The sequence below is a fragment of the Streptopelia decaocto genome (genome assembly GCF_964273445.1).
Source record: "Streptopelia decaocto genome assembly, chromosome: 13".
NCBI classification, from domain to species: Eukaryota; Metazoa; Chordata; class Aves; order Columbiformes; family Columbidae; genus Streptopelia; species Streptopelia decaocto.
Genome location: NC_138668.1, coordinates 2,785,633 through 2,808,752, shown reverse-complemented (window position 1 = coordinate 2,808,752; position 23,120 = coordinate 2,785,633). Strand labels below are relative to the sequence as shown.

The following is a 23,120-nucleotide window of genomic DNA, read 5'->3' as shown; positions in this document are numbered from 1 at the left end:
AGAGAAAGCCTACTTTCCAGTTTGGTGCTGTTCTAGATATGTTCTTTTAACTGTAAGTTTTCTGGTTAATTAAAAATACCTCCTTCAGATCTGCTTGTTTTACATACAATTTTTTTTAGGCTATGTTCCTGGAACTCCTGACTACAAAGAAAAAGAAGATATGTATGATGAAATTATAGAACTGAAGAAGGTACAGTCTCTCTGACAATCACATAGAAAGTCATAGTGTCGCTCCATCCACCTGTAGATGTCCAGGCCTTATTGGTTCAGAATACTTTGGTTTCTACAACTGCAACATCCACCTTTTTTTTGAATTTGTAACATAAGGCTAAACTAAACTTGTGTCTGTTAAAGGCAATTTCATTGTTCTTACGGTGTGATAGATACTTCTGAGTACTGGATGTGGAAGCCTTGAAGTATACCCAGTCCTGAACCCCAGCCATGGCCCTAGCTGGACACTGAAAAGGTTCATTGTGTTTGGATTCTTTGTCCTTCCACCTCCTTTTTTTATTTTTTAATTTTTATTTTCCTTTCCTGGTCGTTACCCATCACATTTTAACAATTTAACAGTGCAGTGGATGAAAGATGAGGACTGGGGATTGTTGAACGTAAGGGATACCTGCAGACAGATATCTTGGCTGTTGTAGATCATTTGTGCAAGGTTGCCTTTCTGTTAAACCTCTTTGTTTTATCTTTGCGCTGTCACCTCCCTTATCTGTCAGTATCTGTCAGCCCTGGTCCAGAGTGATGGTCTCTTTTTTTAAATTTTATTTCTTTTGCTTCATCCTGACCATTGTAATTGGATTGTTATTGACATCAAAACATGTTTCCCTGTGAAAACTCAGTGTGTTTCTGTTTCTGAAATGTGCATATGATTTTTCTCCCCTCTTTTAGACAATACAAGCTCAGAAAAACGAGGGAGATCGAATGAAAACGAAGCTCCGTCGACTAGAAGAAGAGAATAATAGAAAGAATAAACAGATTGAACAACTGTTGGATCCTTCCAAGGTGACTGTTTCTTGGGGGGGATAAAAATAGGGTGAGGGTGCTGAGCAGTGTGATCCTTTTCTCCTTGTCTCTCTAGATTTCAGGACTGTAGCGTGTTGGCTACTAGGAATGATGAGCTTGAATACGAGAAGTGGTTGTTGGTGTGAAGGGATTTCTGTTTTACGTATCTCAGCTCAACATTCCAGCTGAGTTCAAGGGAAGATCATGCCATGCTGTACAAATAAGTTTATTTAGCAAAGATACTTTTCATTTCTGAAGGCAAAATGAAACTGTTGTCTCTTCAGCGGTGCACCTGCTGAATATGCTGCCTGAGAGCAGAAGGGAGTTAACCTCTTGCATGGTGCCTGATGCATGTGGTCCTGAACTAGGAAGCAAAAGATGAGCCTTATTGTCAAACCCACAAGGCTGAGAAGCATTTAGGGTTGTAGTTAGAAGACCTGAATTTCACTGGATTTCTGGTGGCTGTCATTTTCTCTGTGTGGATGTACATCTTGGGAGAAGTGTGCTAATATAAAACAATGAATGTAGGGACTTCAGAACTTAGGCTGTTGGACTGTGACATGATTGTGGAATTAGTAGATTAGAAAATTCTGTGGAAAGAGCCAGCAGTAGAATAAAGTGGCAAGATTGGTCACTTGTTTTGTTTTATCTTGCAGGGCTCTGAGCTGGCACGGGCTTTTTCAGAAAAGAGGACTGATAACGGATGGGTAATAGTTTCTTCATTACCTTTTGCTATCCTTTTTTTTTTTCCTCTTACTGAGCTGAAACACTACTGAGTAATATAAATAAAATGAAGTAAGAAAGAATAGGCAATTAGGGAATCATGTAACCGTTATTTCTATAGTCAGATAAGAAACCAGTAACAAAGATCTGGAATGAGCATTATTTTAAGCTAACTGTCTTTGTCACTGTCTCAAACATGTTCGTGGAGTATTCTCCCTGTTACTTGCTGCTTTGAATTTAGCAGGGTAATGGACAGAGTTGTTTTTATTTAATGATTGTGTATAAATATTCTTAAGCTAGTTAAGTTATTACAGACATAAGTTAGGGATCTGGGTTTGTGAGTGTTCTCTTTGTCACAGGGTAGCAGACCCTTTACTGAGTACCAAAGTAAGTAGAAGTAAGTATATCTGATTAGGTGCAATTTATAGTGACCGGGCAAGATGATGGAGAAAGAGAACTTCTGTGAAGAGATGGGTTATTCTAGTGCTCATGAGTTCTTTATCCTTTCTGTAGGTGGTTAATGGATTAAAACAGAAGATTCTCAAGCTAGAACAACAGTGCAAGGAGAAAGACAACACTATTAAGTATGACTTTGGGAGGGGTAGCAGCTTGTATTGGATGAGATAATAAAGGGAATGTGAAATCTATGTTATTTTTCATCCGTATTCTTCTGTTCCTTAAGGTGTTTTAATGAACTCTGAGAACATGTTAGCAATTAGAACCCCACCACCCAGGAACTATAAACCAACAGGTATTGCAGTGTCTTTGCTGGTCTGACTGGTTTATTTTTTTGTATTATTCTATTTTCAGCAAATTCCAGGCAGACATGAAGACCACTAATTTGGAAGAAGTGAGGATAGCTATGGAAACCTACTATGAAGAGGTACGTCTGACAGGTCCTTCGGTGTGCATACAGGAGAGGAAGTTGTTTAGTTGTTGAGTCAAAGTGTAAATTGAATGTTTTGGATAGGTTTCTTACAGCTCAGCTGCACCTCTCATTGCAATCAGATTTTCATAGATATTCTCATAGCTTCAACTATATATACACTGAAAAATGCTTTTTCTTCAATAAGTTGAGTGTGTTAACCAAAAAGAGGAAATAAAGAAACTAATGTACATCTGTAAGTGTAGTATCTAGATGAAGCCAGTACAACAGTAGCCTGATTTTCAGTGATGGCATCATTGCCTCTGCTACTACCCGGAGAGTCTCGTTCTAATGGATGAATGTGTTGCGTTAGCAGTGCCAGCTTCCACAGCTAGCTCCTTAATGGAATCTATATTTCATATTTCACAGGTTCATCGTCTCCAACTCGTGCTGGCAAAATCTGAGACTATGAGGAAAAAGTATGTTTAATTATTTTGAGGCAAATGTTTGCATATATGTGCTAGATATATCACTCATATACTGTAATGGATGTAAACCAGCTACATGGGAACAGTTTATTTTGTCATTTGGATTGCTGGATTTGCTTTTTTGGTACTGCTTTGGTTGGCTTCACAGCCTTGGCATATGTTTTAGTCATGTCTATTTTTCTTGTAGATAGATCATTTTGTGGATGTGGAAGAGTGCTAGAGGTATTTGAAAAGTACAGGAAAGCTCTGAAAACTTCTCTCTGTTAAATAAAATCCCATCTTCCCCCATAATCAATCACACCTATTCTGACATCAGTGGTGATTGAAATAAACTCACTAGATGTTTGGCATATTACTCTTAAGTCAGTTCTGCACTTTGCTCTAGGGTTTATGCTAGAAAATAAGGTATTTTGGAGTAAACATTATTTTCCTGTGGTACAGAGAGACAGATCCACAGCTCAGGGTAGCTTTTGTGAACTATCAGTGAGCGGCACTAGTCAGACACTGTCAGAGAAGCTCATACCAGTGCTTGTCACCAGTGTGTGGGTGTATGTCCGGTGATGGTGGTAAAAGGTCTATAGAGGAAATAAAAATCAAAGGCAAAAGATAAAGCTCCAGTAAGAGAGCAAAGCAAAAGCATCTCTGCAAGTGAGTGTTAGTTGCGCTGAGAAGAGGATAATAGTCTTGTGGGACAGGAAAATTTGTTACTGCACCACTTCTAAAATATGCTCACCCTCCGAGTGTTAAATCTTAATTTTGGATGTAATTATTTAGATTGATAGAAACACATGAGAACTCTTTATGGGTCGTTATGTGTACTACTTGTGTTTCTCTAATTCACTGTCTCTTGTGGACTGAAAACTGCAATTTGTTTTGTCAGTGTTTAAAAACAAAAGTCTCTTTTGGCTCATGCAGGCAGCAACTAGCCTCTTGAGGCTGGAAGCCATCACACCCAATTTATTTACAGGTGAAAACGAGCCTTCAGGTCTCTTCCTTGTCCTCATTTATTCATAGCTTCAAAAAAGAGTGGTCAGAGCAGTCTCTCTCCATTATGTGACTGTCAGTCTCTTCTTGAGAGGCCAAACACTGAAATAATAAATGATATTGAAGGTCACGACTCTGGCACATAGAAAGAGTTGTAGGAGACTGTTTCTTTCATGATGCTTGTTTCCATTATTTCTGGCTGAAATGAATGGCATTTAGCTCCTCTTTTTCAGTGTTAAAGCTGAAATATGATTATTTACGTGAAACTAGGCAGCGTTTCAGGTCCTCAAAATGGTCTGCAATTCTTTCTGCCCAAAGTAATGACACTCAGTGATAAAGTTATGATTCCTGTCATTTCTGTCACTTCCTGGTTTTGGTGATGTGTTTTGGGTTTTGTTTTTACTATTTTTTTCCCCCTCCTGCCTGGGCCAGCTGTATGAATAGTTATCCATGCCATACGGACAGTCTTATTTGTATTTTTTTATGGCCTCATTTCCTTTTAGTTTCCAAAAGGTAGATTAGATTCATTTTTTGCTCTGATAGGCTAATTGTAGACTGTCTTCCCCTGTACCTTGGAATTATTCCAGTGGATGAGATGTAAGATTCCTTCACAGACTCTTCTGTGATTGTCATTGGCAGTGGCATTTGTCCAAAAGTCGTTCCATCACTTATTTCAGACCTTTGTTTCCAAAATAACTTTTAAAGAATTTTCTCACAGCAATAAAGAACAAGTATTTCATCTCACTAGAAATCCATTTCGTGAACAGGCTTTACAACTTTCTGTGTCTAGAAGCTGAGTTTTCTTCCCCCTTTTATTAGAAAAATTAAAAAGGCTGAATCACTGTAATATACTTAAAACAGTTTTAACACATAGCAGGCTTTCCCTTTTCCGATGCCTTTTATTCCCATCACATCAACATTAACTGTATTGTTCAAATCTGTTTTAAATCTCCATCGATTGAAATGTATCTTAAATGAAGAAGGAAATTCCTCTGGGGTTTACTTTTGCAGGAATAGTTTCTTTTACATTAGAGCAGCACTCACAGTTATCTGAAAAGACACTTGTGTGTTAGATTTGTTTGAGAGTTATTCCATCTATGTATAGCCCCCTCTCCCTCTCAGTTTCAATCTATTTGTTAAGTGAAAGAAAGCAATTCAGAACACGCAGGTTAGCTTTCCGTGCCAAACAGTTTTTTGGAGGAGTCTCCCAATTGACTGAAGATAAGTGTTTTTAAATCAGCGGTCCATAGAGCGCTGGTAAAGTATTATAAGGCTGGTTAACAAAACAAGTAGAAAACCAAATAAGTAAAACTCTTAGAAGCACCCTTGTTTATGTGTTAATGCAACAGAGCGGGGGAGGAATTAGAAGTAATAAGTGAACTTTCAATGTTTCTAAGTATCTTCTTTCTCTGGTGCAAATTAAAAAAATAGTCAAAGTGTAGAGCAAGATGCTCTTTGCATGTTTTTTTTCCTAAAAGAATAGGTAACTCCTCAAGTAAAAAATGTTGAGAAATGCTACTGTGGTGAGCTGAGACAGTTAATTAGCCAGCTGACTTGAATAGGGAGGCTGTTCCACTCTTTTTAATGTTGCTTCTTTGTTCTCTGCTTTTAAGTTAACTTTCTGTTTTTGACCCTGTTTCCAAGTACAGAGGGCAGAGATACCCAAAAACGACTCAAGACACTGAATGCTGCTGTCCTGAGGTTATCCAGGAACATCACGGAGTTGCAGAATGAGAATCGGAGACTGAAAGAAGATCTAGATCATGTACTGAGCAGTTCTCCTCCTTCCAGTAAAACAAAAAGTATGTGCTGAAAAGTTGGTGAATGTGAGGCAAGGGATTTAAGTACATTTGAAAGATGTGGTTGAGAGGAGGGCCCTACAATGGTAGAAATAACTGAGTTATTGCAAAAGGTGAAGATTCAGGAGGGTAAAAGTTTGGAACGGGAAGTGTCTTACAGGCATCTCTCTCTGACTTTGGGGTATGCTGCTCCAGTCAGACCTGGGTTTCCTTTATTATTATCATCCCTGAGAATTCTGCGCTGGAATCGCTTGAAGATTTAACATTAAACAAGAAAACTGGTTTTCAGTTGTTTTAAACTGATGAATGTGAATGGTTTGTATTGATTTCTGTGCTAATTGCTGTAGAAGTTAGATATTTTAAAACCATTCTCATTCTGCATATTTAAAGTTGGGGTTCAGAGGTCTTTAGATGGTCTTTCTATATGAACAGAAGTTTGAAAAAGCAACAACTGATATAGTTTCATGTTTAAAGCTTTGTTATTGTATTTAGATTATAGCGAGTGGAGCAAACAGAGGCTGGTGAGGCGGATCTCGGAACTAGAAAAAGTAAGTATTTATAATTATGTGGCCATCTTAGCTGTCTTTGAGCAGCAAATGCAGAACTACTGGCTTGTGCTCATGACATGTAGTCCTTCAATGTACCAGCCCTGTGCATTCTGGCTCATACATGTAAACTGATGTCTGTACTGTGTGCCCTTCCTCCCTTTTTTATTTTCTCATACTCGTTACATATAGATGCACATTTTAGAATTAACTTCCGTTTGATCTTTTCTTGTGGCCTAAATAAAATAATTTTATGCTAAATTTAATTTTCTTCTTTTTTTTTTTGGTGCAAATTTATCCTGTTTAGAAAGTCTGTGCCTTGGAGAACACCAGGGTGTCGTCAGCAGATAGTGAGTCGTCACAGTCGCTTGCTGCGTCATCTTCGCCTTCTGTAGACCTGGATCATCCAGCCCCTCAACAGGTAGACCACACCAAGGAATGTCGTCGCCTCCGAGGGCTGGTGAAGAAACTGAAGAGTGATAGGGAGACGCTTCAAAATCTCCTGCTCAGTAAAGAGTAAGTGCGACTTTTGTCCAAGGTGATGTTCTTTTGCAGGGGTGAATTATTTAATTGTTTCCTGTCACACTATGAAACAACGTAATAAGTCCTTCACGCTTTCAGCAAGAAAATGAGTTTTGAGGGTCCTTTCAGCTTTCAGTTCAAAAGCTTCTTCTAGTCCTCCTAGTGTTGTAAAACTACATTGCAGGAAAAAAAGCTGGTGAGAGGATGGAAAATGAGAATTTCTGCTCGTTTTTAACACATTTTTCAAGGCGTAATTTTTTGCCAACCACACTGAACAGCCTTTGGAGGGTTATATGTCACTTTACACAGCACTTCTTGCAAGTATTTTGTCCTGATCTACCCCTTCCTCCATCTAAGCCTGCCTTCTGCCCTGTGACGCACTGTGACTTCTTTTCTCCCCAGTAAGCAATTGATCTGCAATTTGTGTTGCCTGGACTTGTTTGGTGTGTCAGTGCACGAGGGCCAGCAGGTTAACCTGATGATGAGCAGAGATGCACACACCACTATGTGCTGTTGGGAAGACGCTCTGCCTCCTGCGTCAACTCACCTCTGAACACAAATGCATAGCGAGAGCACAGGAAGAGGCCTTTTCCTTCTGAACGACGTCTGCTTGCATTTTGCTTTGTTTAAAAGGCAAAAGTAAACATTCGGTTACTTTACAAATTTGAGAACCTATTTTGTGTAGAAGTTTAAACAAAAAATAACTTTGAAGTATGCATGTCTTAAGTATTGCTTAATTTCCTTATATAGATTAGATATCAAGCAGTTACTGCAGGCTAAGGCTGAACTGGAGCTGGAGCTGCAGAAGTGGCAGAATAAGAGGGAAGAAAAGACTACAAAAGAGCAGACTTTAAGGTATCGGATTTTGTATTAGAAGATCCTTTCAGAACCAAAAAAAAAACCAAAACCTGTTGAAGTATAATTCTCTTTTAAGTGGCTCAAAATCCATAGGAACCCATCTGAGCAGCAGGTAACTGGAAATTCATTTAAGCAGAACTGTTTTGGAGGGATGGAGTAAGTTACTAAGAGAAGAATTCTATAGACTGGTTTTAGAGGAAGTGGAAGACTAAGTGGTATAGATTATAATAAAAATTAATAAGATAAATGGAAAAAGAAAGTTACCATGTTGCGCTCAGAGACATTTTTTTCATCTAAGAAAAAACTGTAGTATCTTTACCTTACCTTAGCCTGCGCTTCTAGACCACTGCCAATATATCAGTCTATTTACTTCACGTATTCTGTAGGATTGATAATAATCCCGTGCAAGGGTGGCAAAAAGAAAAAAAGTGATATAATGATTTCATTATTGCTTTGACAGAAAGGACTCTGCTACAGTTTCATATTTGTCAGTCATCAGATCTAGATGCATTTTTAATAGTATCAAGGGTGCCATTGTAACCTTGGGTGCTTTTTGTTTCTTTCCCCCTCCAAATGGTAACACACAACTGTGCTATCACACCTTGGTAACAGACATGGAACATCAGTTCTTATGAGAACATGTAATGTGTTATCCTGAGAAGCTTCCCACTTTGGCCTTTAAAAAACCAAAGCACATAGTTCTGGTACATCCAAAGCAGGAGCAACAGAAAATTTCTAGTTATAATCATGTTTGCTTTTCCAGACATAGTGAAGAAATCCAGAACCTGACACTAAAAGTAGAGAAGTTGGAGTCAAAATTGGAGGAAGAGAAGAGACAAATGGCCAAAGATGCAATGGAAAACCTTAATAAGGTACAGACGTATGTTTGTGTTTGGTTGGTAACTTGTGGTGTGTTTTGTTTTGTTTCCCCTTGAATCTAACTAATATATTGCAAATTGAGCTAATAGTCTAAATAGCTCCTAGCTCTGTGTTTTCAGGGAGGTGTTAAATCTTGTCATAGAGATTTTGAGTGACAGTTAGTTCCCAGCGTTTTTTGTTAAATTGTTTCAATAATTACCACTGCAACGCGGGGTTATTTTTTGGAGCTGTTCTCTTAGTGATTATCTGCCCCACCATTGTTTCTTTTCTTATGAAGTGGAACATTACAGAAAGCTTACACTTTTAAGCGTTTAGAGCTTTTTGCCTTTTTAAGAGGCAAAAAAAAAAGATACCTTCTTATAACATCTGAACCCACTAGCTAATTTCAATCCAATTTTGCACAGCTAGGGAGGTGTTGCAGGAGTTGACAGTTAAATAAGGGGTAGAGACACAGGTAAGTGTGCTCACTGGCAAAAAGCCTTTCTCAATGGTTTTTGTGCTGGTCAGGTAATCAGAGAACATGTGCTGTCTGGTCTGAAAATATTCCTTAGCCTTTCTGTTTGGAGGATGGAAGCTGGGTGCTTTTTCATGGGAAGGTTTACAGGATGTAGAGCACTATTCCACAGCTGATGGGACACAATATCTGAGTAAAGAATTATCTAATGTGTCAATACAATAAAATAAACCTTTATCCCATTTGAACTGAAGCTTTTCTAGAGTTGAGGTGTTCATAACTACTTCTTTCTGGATTTTGCGATAGCCAATAAATATATTTGTGCATCTGTTAATCCTGGCCAGTCTTAAATGGGCTCTGTAATCAGTTTTTCATGAAATATGACTGAATTTGATATCTTTGCCATCTTCCATCCCTCTGCCAAATGTTGTAACTGCCCAGTAGAGATGAATGGGCACTGGCAGACGTGCTTTCACATGCACTGTGGTTGTGTTAATCTCATTTCACTAAAAAATAGTTGAAAATTATTACTGGGGATTTTGGTCATAGACCAAAAAATACAGGTAGTAAAATATATGTATAAAAATGTCCACTAGCTTAAGAGGGTGCTGTTTTTTAATACACTGTGTGATTCTGTAGATTCTTTATTGTGTCTTATAGGCTGATGGATGCTAGATGATGTTTCAAATACCAAATAACTCAAGTCTTTAAAACCAGCCAGCAAACTGCTCCTTTTTTTCTCTGCAGGCTATATATATTCTTGGCCAGTAACCACCCACTTATTGAAATGTTCCAATTCTTTCTAATTATCACTACGTTCCTACCAATTTTTCATTTTAATAGTAGGTTTTCATTTTTACCATAACATGATCCATTTGCTAGACTTAAGCCTGTAACTCAGTGTTTTTAGGTTATAAATAAATCCTTTTCACAGAATCAAGAGGTTTTTTTCTGAGTCTATCAAATCTCTTGTTCCTCTACTTAGAATTTTACACCAACAAATTAAATTAGTCTTTTAAAATTGCAGTTAACTTTTGTTTGGCAAGTGAGGTATGACAATTAGTAAGGGATAATTAGAGATCAAAAGGATCAGATGGTGAGGGGTGGAATATGCAACCATACCTCAGAAGAAATAACTCGAACAAAATCTTGTTTTGTTCTTGGTTTCTTTCTTTTTCTTCTAATTAATTTCTTCAAGATGGAAGAGTAGAGTCGTGCCAATTTACACAAGCTGTCTGTCTTGTTGTCATATGATGGCCAACTCATCAGTAAGCTGCAACAGATGATTATGGGGCTACATTTGCCAGGATAAGACGTGAGAGAGCTCCCCAGTCTTTCCTGGAGAAGAGTTGCAGAATGAGTTATGCTGACATTTGTACTCAGTCTGTCAATAACACACAAAACATTTGTGATCAACATTTGTGATCAGTGGGTTCCTCTCTTGGAGCTCTTATTGCTCTTGCAGTGCATAGAAAAAGAGGATTATGTGTAAATGAAAACCTTTCCATTCCCATGCTGAGCTAGCAGCTAAAATGGGAACAGGAATGTGTTTCACTTTAATGCTCATCTAGATGATGAATTTAGCCATGAGCAATATTCAGAACCAAGTTTCCTCTTTAACTTCCACTCTGCAGGCAGGATGAACGTTTAACAACTCTGGTGTTGATTTTTCTGAGTCATTTGTAACCTGTTTCCCTCATAGAATTCCAACTTGCGTCTTTAGTGTGCTAAGTTAAAGCTTTTCCTTTGCAGTCTTTACCAGTCTGCACGGTTAAAGGCAAAGATGATCACAGGAAGGAACAAGCAGCCAAAATCATCCAGAGACAGTGGAAGATGTATCGAAACAAGGTGAGATTCTCCTGTCAGGGAGCAGTGAGGAATCCTCCTCTGAATCCTGCTCCTGTTCTAGCATCTCAGTAACCTGCCGCTGGGCTCCAGGAACTGCAGCAGCGCTTCCCAGTATGATTCCTTACCACCATCTTCTCTTCCACTGTTTGTGTTGAAGTTCTCCCTGCTGCTTTTTTGGCCTTTGCTGCTTAGTACCATGCTGTTTCTGCTGCAGGAAAGCCAGTTTCTGAATGAGGGAGTCTGGGTGAGCAGAGAAACCAAGGAAGCATTGTGGTGCTTGAAGCAGCTGCTTTTTCCCCTTGGAGTATGACCAAGAAATTAAATTCCTCTTGCAGAAATCCTTCAAACAATGCAGGAAGTTTCGTGTATTGAGTTACACTCAGCTAGGATAAAATGATCTAGAAAAAATCTGTTAACCTTAAATTTTGTTCTATATGCAACAGCATAAAGCTCATTTTTCCATGTATAGGACATATAGTATGAGGTGGGCCTTGGAATTGCTTCTTGGAAAACTAAAGACAAAAAGAACTATCCACACATCTTTCAAAGATGAAAAGCTTTTTTTTTCCTTAAGTTTGTTGTTTGAGTTTTCAGGGGGAGGCGAGACAGGTATTTTCTGTGTGTTTTAATTGGTGGGAAAAATTTGGAAAACCTTTATTAGATAAAACTTGTATATATTTGTGGCATTAACTTAGGCATTTTTCATTTCAGAAAGAAGAAATTGCTCTGGATGAGGTGAGCATGTTTTATGACACCCAATAAAATAGTAAAACGTTTACTTTGTATGAAAGCACAAACAAATAACTTTGTATTTTTCAAGAGGTTATATTGTAATATGAGCTGTTGTACCAAGATCGTGTTTGTTCTCCAGGCTGGCTCATGATCTTCCTTCTGACATCCTGGTTTTGTTGGATATGTCTTGTCCAAGTGTTCCTCTTTCGGTCTCAGATTTTCTGTACTTGGTACCTTCTGCAAGATGAATCCTTTTGAAAATTTTGAATAAAATTTGTTACAAACAGACAGGAAGGTTTTTCTATATTGGATAATTCTGATAATGCTTTCATTTTCACTATGATGAGGGTTCAGAAAGATTCAAAGTAGGAATTCAAAGCTTTTGCTAGGGAAAAACATCTCTGAGTATTATCAAGAAATTGACTTTGACAAACTTACCACTTTTCAATAAATGTTTTGCACAAAAGATTATTAAACTGTTTTTCAAATAGCATAATGTAGCATCTTCCATTTGTTTCTTCCAGAACATCAACAATCCTACTTTCAGAAATTAGAACAAATTCAAACTCTATAATGCAAACATGGTGTTTTACATCTAGGTGCTTTTTGTTGAGAAGGATCCAGGAAAATCTCCAAGTAGAGAGGAAAGGCTTATGTTCCGTGTAATCACAATGATCTGCCGGACTTGGCTTGATTTCTGATTGTACCAGAGCATCACAGAGTCTGCTGGATAGCCAGAATCTAATATGGGAATGGGACCATGTTGCTCTATTTGTGAAATACAGGCTAGTGTTGGCAGCTAGAACTTAACTGCATTTGATAGGATCCATCATGAACACCTCCCAAATTGAATTTAAACCATGGAGAGGTGTATGTCTATTGGTTGTTACGGACTGGGCATTCTCTGGATTGCAGCAGAGTTCCGGTGAAGTAACGGGGATGTGTGTGTATCCTTTAAACATAACAAAATGGCAAGACATCAAAGGGTTTCCACTGCACAGAGAAAAGTTCTTTTTCCCCATGTGGCTTTTCCCTCTAGAGTCCTGTTTTAATTTAGAACGGCCATCTTTCAAAGGAGCTAACATCTTTCTTTCCCTGCTAGGCAGTTGTTACGCTTCAGGCAGCTTTCAGAGGACATTTAGCTCGACAGAAACTGCTACTGAATAACAGGATGCATGATGCAGAATCTCACAACAAGGTAATTGTTGGGGCAAATGGGTATCCAGGAATGCCATGATGCTTACTGTGTAAAGTACTGTAATTCCAGATTTAATTCTCTGAATCACCCAGTGATGTTGTTATAATGCACTGGTTGGCAGCACCACTGTAATTGCAGAAAGATACTGAACTCGTGCTCTGGTCTCCCTTTCCATCTTTAGCTTACAGCTTTTCTCAGAAGTAAAGCTGTAACTTCTCTACATTATGGTCTGTAACTAGGTCTCCTCGTTTTTTCTGGTTCTCTCATCAGCTAATAATGTAGCTTTTAACTCTTTAATTCAGAATGCTATTGAAAACCACTTGCTCTCAAGTGTTCACTGAATCACTGTAGTAATAGACAAACCTTTGTCACTGAAGTTCAGAAATAAACATTTGGAAGGCAGCTTCGATTGGATTGAAAAGTGAAGGAGTCTTGCGTGTGACATGCTCAACCAAAGACTTAGTGTCCTGTCATGTCAAACTCACTCCAAATTACTCAGTTCTGAATATGAAAAAAATCGCTTACCAAACATACATTTAGTTTCTGTAAATCATTTGCCAACTTATATGAACATCCTTTGGACCTTTAGCAAGCTGGAGTTAATTTGTAATTCTCCACCCAGGTTGTCCTTTACGTGCACTTCTCTTTCAGTAAATTGGCCCACTGTAGTAGGACTGAATACTTCTGCTTGATACAAGCAGAAGATACACCCTTCATGAAGGCTGCCTTACCTCCTTCGACTTCAAAAGGTTTCCTTCCTGGAAAATAAATGAACTTTCCTTGCAGGTGTCTGCTCTTTCATTAATTGAGTACAGATCCTTCAGACCTTGTATGATGATCAGATTTGCATTTCCTGCTGATTTAGTCTTATAGAACGTTAAAGATGGCAGACCAAAAGATGGGAATATTTGCTCTACTCCCACTTCCGTGATCAGGAACAAAGTTGTGAAAGCTTCTGTACAATCTATAAAAGGTCAGGTTTTTTTTAATCTGATTGCTTTGCAGGTCTCCTCCATGTCTCCTGTGTCGAGCTCCTTGAGCTTGTCTTCTGATTGTGAAGAGAAAGATGAGATTGTGACATTCATCCAGTCCATTTTCAGGGCTCACTTAGCACGAACAGTGCTGCTTGAGGGGAGGTAAGTGAAAAATAGATATTTCTACAATATGCAGTAGCAAATTCGTTTTTATTCAGGAGAGGGGTCATATTTTATAGAATTTTAGTGTGGGTTCCTTGGCAGAGAAGGAGAACAAGGCCGTTGTTCCAGCAAAGACAAGGGAGAGCTTGCTCTTGAGAAAATGCAAAGGGTACGCAACTAAAAGGGTTTCTTGTTGCAGCAGTAGTCTTCCCATATCCTGCTGCATGTTCTCTTCTGTAGCAATGAGGCAAAAGTAAAGTAAAATAGTTACTATTTGCCAAAAAAAATGTTGCTATCGGAATGATTGCTAGTACACTCACTTAATATGAATGAATCTGAAGCCCTGACACGGAAAAGAGAAGGGTCACGTGGAGGAAGAACAGAGAAGGGGTAGAATACTGTCCTGTATACAGTAAGTGACTTAGCTCAGGAGGAATGCAGTGATTTTGGTGGCTGTGTCTTGAAAAATACTTCCTTTCTCTCCAGGGTTTACTGCTCCAAAGTCTGTAATATTGGCTGGCATAGTTACAAGGAGACCTACATAGTTGTCACCTCACTTTAGCGTTCCAGCTCACTTCTGCAGTGATAAGCTTTTACCTCGTGGAGGCTAGCAACACAAGAAACTTTTCTGCATGCCCTCTGAAGACAGACTGCAGTTCCTGTTCTGTGCCTCACGCTCTGCAGTGTGTCTTTTTGCAGGCCTTCTGTGTCCAGTGCACCACGTGAGAAAGCAGATTCTGCAGTTTACATTACTGAGAAGAAACCAGTCTCAGCAGCACTCCAGAGACCTCCTTCAATCTTCACGTCATCTCTTCCTGGTAATCTCATTTCCCTCTGTGTTCAGTTTTGTGTGGGTACACATACAGTTTTATAGAGAACATCTGCACATGCACACACACATGCAAATGTATACTAGTACTCTGTGTGTGTTCTTTTAATTTGATGTTGTGTTGCTTATGCTGGCAAATGCAGTCCCTTAAATATAAAGTAAAAGCTTTGTCAGTATGAGTACCAGCCTCCCCACAGTGCTTTGCCTGTCTGTCACAACTGTGGTATTGGAAGGTCTCTCTCTGGTGCGAGTGGTAATTATTTAAGGGACACGGTGTTCCCCTGTATTGCCTCTCTACTCTTTTTCAATCCCCCGGCCCTGTAGCTGTAGTATGGTACTTTCCACTATGTTTTGGGCCCAAAGCCATAGACAAGCCAAGAGCGTTTTCACCATCCTGACTCAGTTCCTGAGAGGGACAGACATCTGATAAAAAGAACCATCCTAGTCAGCCACATGCATTTAGTCCCTTTTTTACTGAAGTCTTCAGTTGCTGCAGTAAGAGGAAAAATGAAGTCCCAGATAACCTTGCCAACTAGTGCTACTATAATACAAACTGGGAAAAGGTCTTTCTTTTTTTATGGCTCTTAGGCTGTTTGGTTTCCTCCTTGAATTCTTCATCGCTGCTTGTGAGGAGTGAAAGCCAAAGAGGCTTTTAAGAGGATGTTAGAAGTACCGAGTAGGAAAGGCAAAACAAGGATGCAAATGAGACAGCCTTAGACATGCAGCCTAAAAGGAGTTAAAAAACAAACTGGAAAAGGTTGATTCTAACCAGAGTGGGATTTTTAGGCTTTTATGGACCAGCTGGAGAAAAAAAGAGCAACTTTGAGGGTGACCTGAGAAACATTGACTTGTCACTCAGAAACAGAACACTGTAAGCAGCTGAGGCTGTTCCGCTAAGATACAAGATGGGGAATAAGCCAGATTTGCAAGGGTTGTGAATACAGAATTACCCTTCAGGGAAGGAAAATGTGTTTAAGAAACTTTGCTGTATTCCATATTCAGGAGCGTATTCTACTTTGTGAACAAGTAGGTGACACTCACTCCTGAAGATGTTACTGTTTTGAGTGATTTTTAGTTATGTCTAGTGACGGTATCCGGGGGAAAATAAGTGCTGCAGCATCCTGTTTTGCCTGGGCTCAGCTGCAGTGGTCATTGTTGGTATGGTCAATCTAAACCCAGAGAAAATCTATTGTGAAATTCCACCCAAAGAGAAAGAATCACTTAAAGATAATGCTTTGTGCTTCTGAAGTGCTTCTAAGACCCAAAGAAGGATGTAATATGAATCTGGTCTGGTAAACACAATAGTATGAATACTAATAGAGCACATTCACTGTCTAGCTATGAAATCTCCAAAGCTAAATTTTGTTGCAGATTATGATGACAAAGTGATGAGTGAAGAAGTTCTGGGAAGAATTTATATTGGAAAGGATAGAGAGGACACGATAAGTATTCAAACTTTCTTCCTTGCAGTCCTCTTCTGGTGAATATCAAAAAAGAGGTTACAACCAGGTTATATTTGCTGCTGATTTTAAGATTATGGGAGACGTCTTCAAAATCTGGGATGAGGGTAGAATGTACCTCAGTAGCTTGTGAAGAGACAAACTGGATTTGCTGATGTAAAAATCCAGTACCAAAATTGGTTTTTGATGTAATGTATTTCACTGGTCATCCTGCAGCTTGGAAAGTACATGAAACAAGTACCGAGTAGGAAAGGCAAGACAAGGAGCTTGTTTAACAGCTGAGTGATTTAAAGCAATCAAATTCCTTTAGCTTTAAATCATCCAGCTGTTGAACAGGCTCTTGCTTCATTTCTCCCAAGTCCAAACTTGCATTTCATGACCTTTACATCTTGCAGTGATCTTAAACTTTCACTGAAAGTATATATTGCAGTAAGTCATTTAATTTCCCTAGCCTTTCAGCATTATTTTGAGAGTAATGGGAAAGATTAAAATGTTTTTCAAAGAACCTTATATATCTGCCAGAGTAAATTTATGTCATCCTGGCCTAGCATTGCAGCCTTTTAATTCATTCTTTGCATCAGGTTGGATGTCTCGTTGTTGTTTTGTTTTGGGTTGTTTGGTTGGTTGGTTTTTGTTGTTATTATTTGTTGTGGTGGTGGTTTGTGGTTTTTTTTTAAAGTGGTGCAGCATTCAATGCTGCTTTGCTTGTCTTCAGAATGTGGACAGTACTCAGAGATTTGTAAAGCCATTCCTGCTGCTTCCCATGAAATTGAACAGATAATAACAATTCAGTCTGTGAAACTTGGGATTTTGTTTCTTTCTGCCGGGTGAGTGGCAGGAAGGAAGAATATGTTCTGTACATGCAAAGCAATCTTGAATAAGGGCAGCATTTCTCTCTGCATATCACTAGCCACTCTGGATACAACTCTTAACTTCATGTGAGGCTTTTTTGAAATCATAATGAATTTACATACAACCCATTACTCTAATCAGTGTTTGCCCCTTCACAAGAACAAATTGAAGTATATTAAACTGAAAATGAGGACAAGAAAATCTCCAACATCAAGAGCAGGATATAATCAAGAGTGACTTAGACAGTATTAAGCTATTTCATATACAATATCTGTTTATAGTTGGAGTTGCATCTTCTAGTTGTCATGCCTGCCTCTGGAAGTTCTCTTTGCTCATCCTTATCACCAGTATTACTGGCTCATAAATCTTCCTGAAAAACTCTTTACGTTATTTGGTGACTGATGCAGAGAAGAATTTCACTTAACTAGAAAGTCATGTTTCTTTGCCTCTGTAGATCGAGGTCAATGTCATGGCCTCCCTGCATTCCTCTTTACCATTCACAGGCTGGCTGGCTGTCAATCTTTTTCTATTTCTGGGCTGGCTACGGCCCCCTTTCTTTATTCCATGTTCCAGCTGCTGTCTGTGCCTCCTCTTCCATACCACAAGGTTTTTTTTCCTGAGTCAGGACCCTCTTATTTCCCTGTGAGACCAGTGGCATGGATGTTCTTCTCCCCAGGTAATATTCTCATCGTGCTCTCTGTTTTCCTTTCCATTTCAGTGTCAATCTCAGTCTACGGCTTCTTACTTGTCTGTTTCCTCTTTCTGCCCTGGGTCTTCTTGATTTGTTTTCTTCTCTGGTAGACAGTGTTTTCAGAGAATTGATATTTTAAACTGAAAAATAAGTGGAGCTGGGGGGAGGGTATTGGGCTAGGAGGTATTAATAGCTGTCATCATTTTGTTCATAGATCTCTTGCAGAGAAGGGGGTGCTTCTGCTCATCAGGTGTTAGGGGCCTTGTATGTAATGGTTTTAGCTTTCTGATTTTCCAGTATTTACTGAAATTGTTAGGGTTCTATACATTTGTGCCCTGAACATTTCTTCAAATGGTGGAATCAATGAGCTGCATGGAATGATGCATCCAGAAAAACAGGCAAGAAGCAAAAGAAAACAAAACAAAACAAAAAAACCCAACAAACAAACAAAACATGACACAAAAAAAACCCCCCACACAACAACTGCAACAAACCAGAATCATTTTTCTTGTCATAAAATAAGGTAGTCCAGCATGTGAATAATATTTTTAGTATTATACAGATAAAAGGATGAAATACAATCACTGAGAGCGTCTATCCTTTTCTTTCCTCACTGATTTTCGTTTTCTCTATTTATATCTGACTGAAGTTCTCATTATGACCTTTCTGCTTAGCTTAAGCTTGCTTGAGTCAATTTTTCCTTTTCTGGCCATCTAATAAATATTTCTTTTTATGACCTGAGATGGCTTCAGTATCGAATTGCTTTACGTTGCGGTGTGTAACCACTGGCAAAGATTTAAAGACAATAAGACAAATCATGCGTGGTCAGTATGTCAACGCTTGCCATGTGTGCTTTTTCATTAAAGAGGGATGGGAATAGTCATATGCAGAAAAAGATAGAGCAGAGTTATTCATAACTCTAGGTAATTCTGGAAACTTAATGGCTCAGAGAATATTAAACTTCCCACAAGGGCTTGTTGTTTTGTCAATGTTGTTTATTGATGACCTTGTTTCCTTTGTAATTATTTCAGCCAGGTCCTCTGAGCAGCGGTCGCAGCCCCCTCCTCTGTCTGCGGACGAAGCTCACTCAGACGATTCAGATGATATTGTTATTGTCTCGCCGTTGTTGCAGATGAAGAAAAACTACGCCCACTTTTAAGTTTTGGTAACAGACTCTGGTGATCTTGAGTTATTTGATTCACAAAATTATTTGTAGCAAGATAAAGCATATCAAAGATGAACAAAGGGGGAAGGAATATAAGCCCCTTTTTAATGACAGTTGTCATTATTTCAGCTATATATCGGACTTCATGGCTAAAAGCCACTGACTGACTGTTAACCTGGTATGCAGAGAGTTTGGATTTAAAAACTAAAACAGAACACTTGAGTGTTTTGTCTCACAATGAGGATTATAAATTCAACTGCCAAATTTAAATGAAAGCAATAAAGCCTTAAGCTATTTCCTGTCAAACAAAGTTTTGGTTCAGGTTGACTAAAATAATTCATTTAATTGGAAAGTTGTTAATGACATGGCTTCAATTTTCAGCCTGTCCACATGAAGGGGAACAGCTTGTGTTTCTTACCAGGTCCTCTCTATTTAAAAATTTTATTGTATCATATTTTAATATCTTTGTTTATTTTTATACTGAACACTTACAGTCTGCGCAGACCTTGTAAAGGCTTTTAGAAAGCCATTTCCTTGTCATAGGGCTATTCTAGGGCTACTATATCAGCAGGGTTTTCTTATTTATTGCTTTTTCCAAGTGTGCTTGCTATGATCTGTGTAGTACCATTTTGTATTGGAAATGTCCAATCGTATCATAAATTTTTGTATTTGTCAGCGAAGGTGTGTAATAGCAGGAGCGTTCTGTGAAGGATGCCCTTGTGACTCCTTTTTCTGCTTCCCTATCACAACTGAGTGGATTATGCAGGGACATCTCTAATCATGAAAACATTTGACGTAGGAGATGAGTTGGTTTATGTCCTGTTTTTCGCTTACGTCACTTGACTGACTGACACTTTCACCTAACTAGGTTGCTCATACTCTGAGCACTAAGGGGTTTTGAGTCCAATGTTGCTTTGCTGTTGTTGATCTGTCTTCTCGGTACTACTTTGCACGTGTGCATTATAAATATATGTATATATATGTACGTATGTTTGTACTGCAAGTGCTCAGTGAGTCCAGTCACAGGCTGGGAGGAGGATCACCTTCTGCCATCGGGTAAAGCTGCGAGGCTGGCTGCTGAAAACGCTCTGTTCTGAGGGGGGCGCATTAGGATGAGCATAATATGCAAAACCCATGCAGTTTGGTTTAGGAACAGAAGTGGTCAGCTGGATTATGACAGAAATTAAGACTGCGTCTAGAAATAACACTATTTGATAATATCATTGTCCATGGAAGGACCAAAGACATTATGGGCTGCAGAGAATACGGTCAGGTAGGACTTTCCAGATCCTTTGTGCAGACTGTACTTCTTGACTGAAAGCAGGACCTTATAGTTCCTACTATCATGCCAACATCTTTCATAGGCATTAAAATGTGCATGTAGGTTGGGTTTTTTTTAAGGTGAACTAGATAAATTATATGAGATTTACTAGAAGGAGAATTTAATTTTACAACACACAGTGGAATTTTTGTGGAGACCCGAATGGTGTCTTTGTCATCAAGGAGTAATAAAGCCTCCTGTAAACAGAAAGCACGCTTTTAAATGTTAAGATTTTTATCTCCTTTTCCCTCTTCTTTTTTAAATTAAAAATCAGTCGCTGCTGTTTTGCAGAATACTAATAAGTCAGAGCTGTCTCAGTTCTTTGATTTCAATGAAACGCTATCTGAGGCTTATCACAGTTCATGCCAGTACTTGCAGCCAAAGAGGAAACTGGATGGGCGCAGCACAATGCAGCTGATTTCATTTAATCCCATCAGTGGAAATGCTGCCTGTGCTATTTCCAAGGGCGGTTTTGGGAGCTCTCCATACCCAAAGCAGTCTGAAGAATGGCATTCTCCTGTTGGGCAATTTTTTCCTGCTTCTACTTCAGTCACATGACTGTCATCTGCAGAAAATATTTAAATATATATATATATATATATAAATGAATAAAAGGGATAGAATCCTCTTGGCAGAAGCTGCAACCTGTTGCCCTCTTTTTCTGGAAGTCATGTTATTAAAAAGAGCCATTTTGCTAAATAGGAGCGGGACTATATTGAGTTGCTTATGTATAACGTTTCAGGTCTGTAACTTTGCCTCTGTCACCGATACCTCCAGAGAGGTAACTTGAGCTGATAGAAAATACCTACCTAGCTGTTACCCTATAGGGAAATATGTGGGTAGCAAATATAATGAAGATTACATTCTTTTACTTTACTGTGCTATAATAACCAATATTAAATTATTAGGAAATAGATAGAGAGTAGAAAGACTTGCATTTAAACTGAGCAGTAGTGCTGTGAGCAGACAAGTTCTGGGATAGAGCAGAGATGGTATCTTGGTGTGACCCAAAGGCACAGACAGAAATCAGGGTGAAAAAGAGCAGATGTTTTCTGGGATGAATGAAAATGTGTCTAGAGCTTCCTAAATTTGAGTCTGCTGTCTCATAGCCATCAAAAATCTGAGAACTGGAGTCGGCCTTCAAACTCCTGTCTTAGTTTGGCAGATAACTATGTGGTCACTGCACATCAAAAGTTTGACCTGGTAGAGTAGAAAGAGAAACCTCCACTGTATTAGTAGCCTTTAATGTTGTTTTGTTATATACTGTAATGGAATGTGTTGAAAGGAGTAGTAATTGACATTAGGTTTCATACTGTGGTTATCTCTCTGAATGCCAGCACCTGTAAATCTGGGAAGAAGTGGGGAACAATGAAGGAAGAAAAAGTTAATTTTTCCAATAAATGATATTTTTCCTTCACAGGGATCTGAGGACTGTAAAAATTGGTGTGGCCCAATACAAACATAGTCAGTTTCTGAAAAATACGTCTTCTGTAGAAAGCACTGATAACCTTGTGGGGGCATCAAGGTCTTGAATGAAAATTAAACTCCAGTGTAACCTGTGTAATCTAGCAGCACACTTTCCATTCTACTGATACGGGATAATGTTGCCTACTTAAAACCTTTTGCAATTTACAGTAGTGTTAGAGATTGTGTGTGACCACAGAGATCTGACTTTCATGGGGTGTTATCTCTCTTGATCTCTTTTTGCCCATAAGTGCCTATGCCTGTACACCTTCACTGAGGCATCAGGACCTGAATACTGTATTTTTTTCTGCATAGTTGTAAAAATAATCCCTGCACAGGCAACTTTAAATATAGTCTAAATGGAAAAGCATTAATCTTGGCATATGAGAGCCATTAATTTCTATGATCTTTTTAGTATTTAGAACTGTGCATGTCTTTTATGTAATTTATTTTGGGGTCTTCTAAAAGCTAAAACAATTGCAATGTGTTTTCTCTTAATTGTTGAACTTTTGAATAAAGTTCAAGGTTGTAAATTAATTGTTTGTGCATCTCTGCTGCTGTTGCTGTATCCGCATTGGTGCTCTGGCCTCTGCTGCGTGTCCTGTTTTTACTTTGCACCAAGACTGACCTTTTACCTCTGGCTCTTTTGCAGAGCCGAGAGTGAGGAGATAACTCTTAAACATGTAGGGTGTGAAATTTCTTCTTCTGCACACATTCCAGATTGTCCTATCAGGATTGCAGCGTTCTTGAGCCAAGCCTAGTGGAACTGACAGAGGTGATGGGCTTTAGCTTTCACTCTTCGTTTCTTCGTTTTATTCAAAAGAGAAATCCTGTCAAGTGGTTCTGTAACTAAAAGCCATGCCACTGCTTCAGACATATCTGGCTTTGTGCTGAGTACAGCAAGTTTCATTTATGCCTTTTCATCTATTGTTGTGCTTCTTGCTTGCTGGTGGCAACAGTCGTGCTGATCCATCACCAAACCGGTGAAATTCAGAGAAAAGATTCAAAAGAAGTCATTGCCTAAATATGTTATCGATGGGTGCTTCTCAGAAACGTGTTGCAGGAAGGCTGCAGAACAGATAACCCGTGTTTGAACTTGCTAAGGCCACAGAGCTCTCTGTCTGGGGTTTGGTGGCGCTGTAGATGTGTAAAGGATGGGGTGACACTGCTCTGCTGTCACCTGTGGGGAGAATGGGAGTCTACAGTTTGCTTACAGTTAAAGTGTAACCTCTTACCTGGGTTATTGTTGCTGTTGATGAAGCTCTGATGGAAGGAACTGGATGTATGTATGCATTGCTT

At 38.9% G+C, this 23,120-nt stretch overlaps 1 protein-coding gene across 6 annotated transcripts in view; it reads left to right on the top strand.

Annotated features, from left to right (window-relative positions):
- Positions 1–23,120, top strand: part of IQCE (IQ motif containing E) — a 31,248-nt gene that overhangs the window by 3,821 nt on the left and 4,307 nt on the right. For 4 of the 6 annotated variants that reach the window (XR_014185290.1, XR_014185291.1, XR_014185292.1 and 1 more), the window contains exons 6-22: positions 120–190; positions 895–1,008; positions 1,665–1,715; positions 2,245–2,315; positions 2,542–2,614; positions 3,026–3,075; positions 5,713–5,870; positions 6,360–6,415; positions 6,720–6,928; positions 7,685–7,789; positions 8,556–8,664; positions 10,878–10,973; positions 11,685–11,708; positions 12,808–12,903; positions 13,909–14,039; positions 14,739–14,857; positions 18,903–19,036. Coding sequence is in view for 2 of the 6 variants with exons in the window: in XM_082064274.1 (XP_081920400.1) it covers positions 120–190; positions 895–1,008; positions 1,665–1,715; positions 2,245–2,315; positions 2,542–2,614; positions 3,026–3,075; positions 5,713–5,870; positions 6,360–6,415; positions 6,720–6,928; positions 7,685–7,789; positions 8,556–8,664; positions 10,878–10,973; positions 11,685–11,708; positions 12,808–12,903; positions 13,909–14,039; positions 14,739–14,857; positions 18,903–19,030 (1,661 nt within the window). In the remaining 4 variants the exon portion in view is untranslated. Of the gene's footprint in view, positions 1–119; positions 191–894; positions 1,009–1,664; positions 1,716–2,244; positions 2,316–2,541; positions 2,615–3,025; positions 3,076–5,712; positions 5,871–6,359; positions 6,416–6,719; positions 6,929–7,684; positions 7,790–8,555; positions 8,665–10,877; positions 10,974–11,684; positions 11,709–12,807; positions 12,904–13,908; positions 14,040–14,738; positions 14,858–18,902; positions 19,037–22,473; positions 23,110–23,120 lie in introns of those variants that run through there. The other 2 variants (XR_014185293.1, XM_082064275.1) reach the window with 2 other exon arrangements.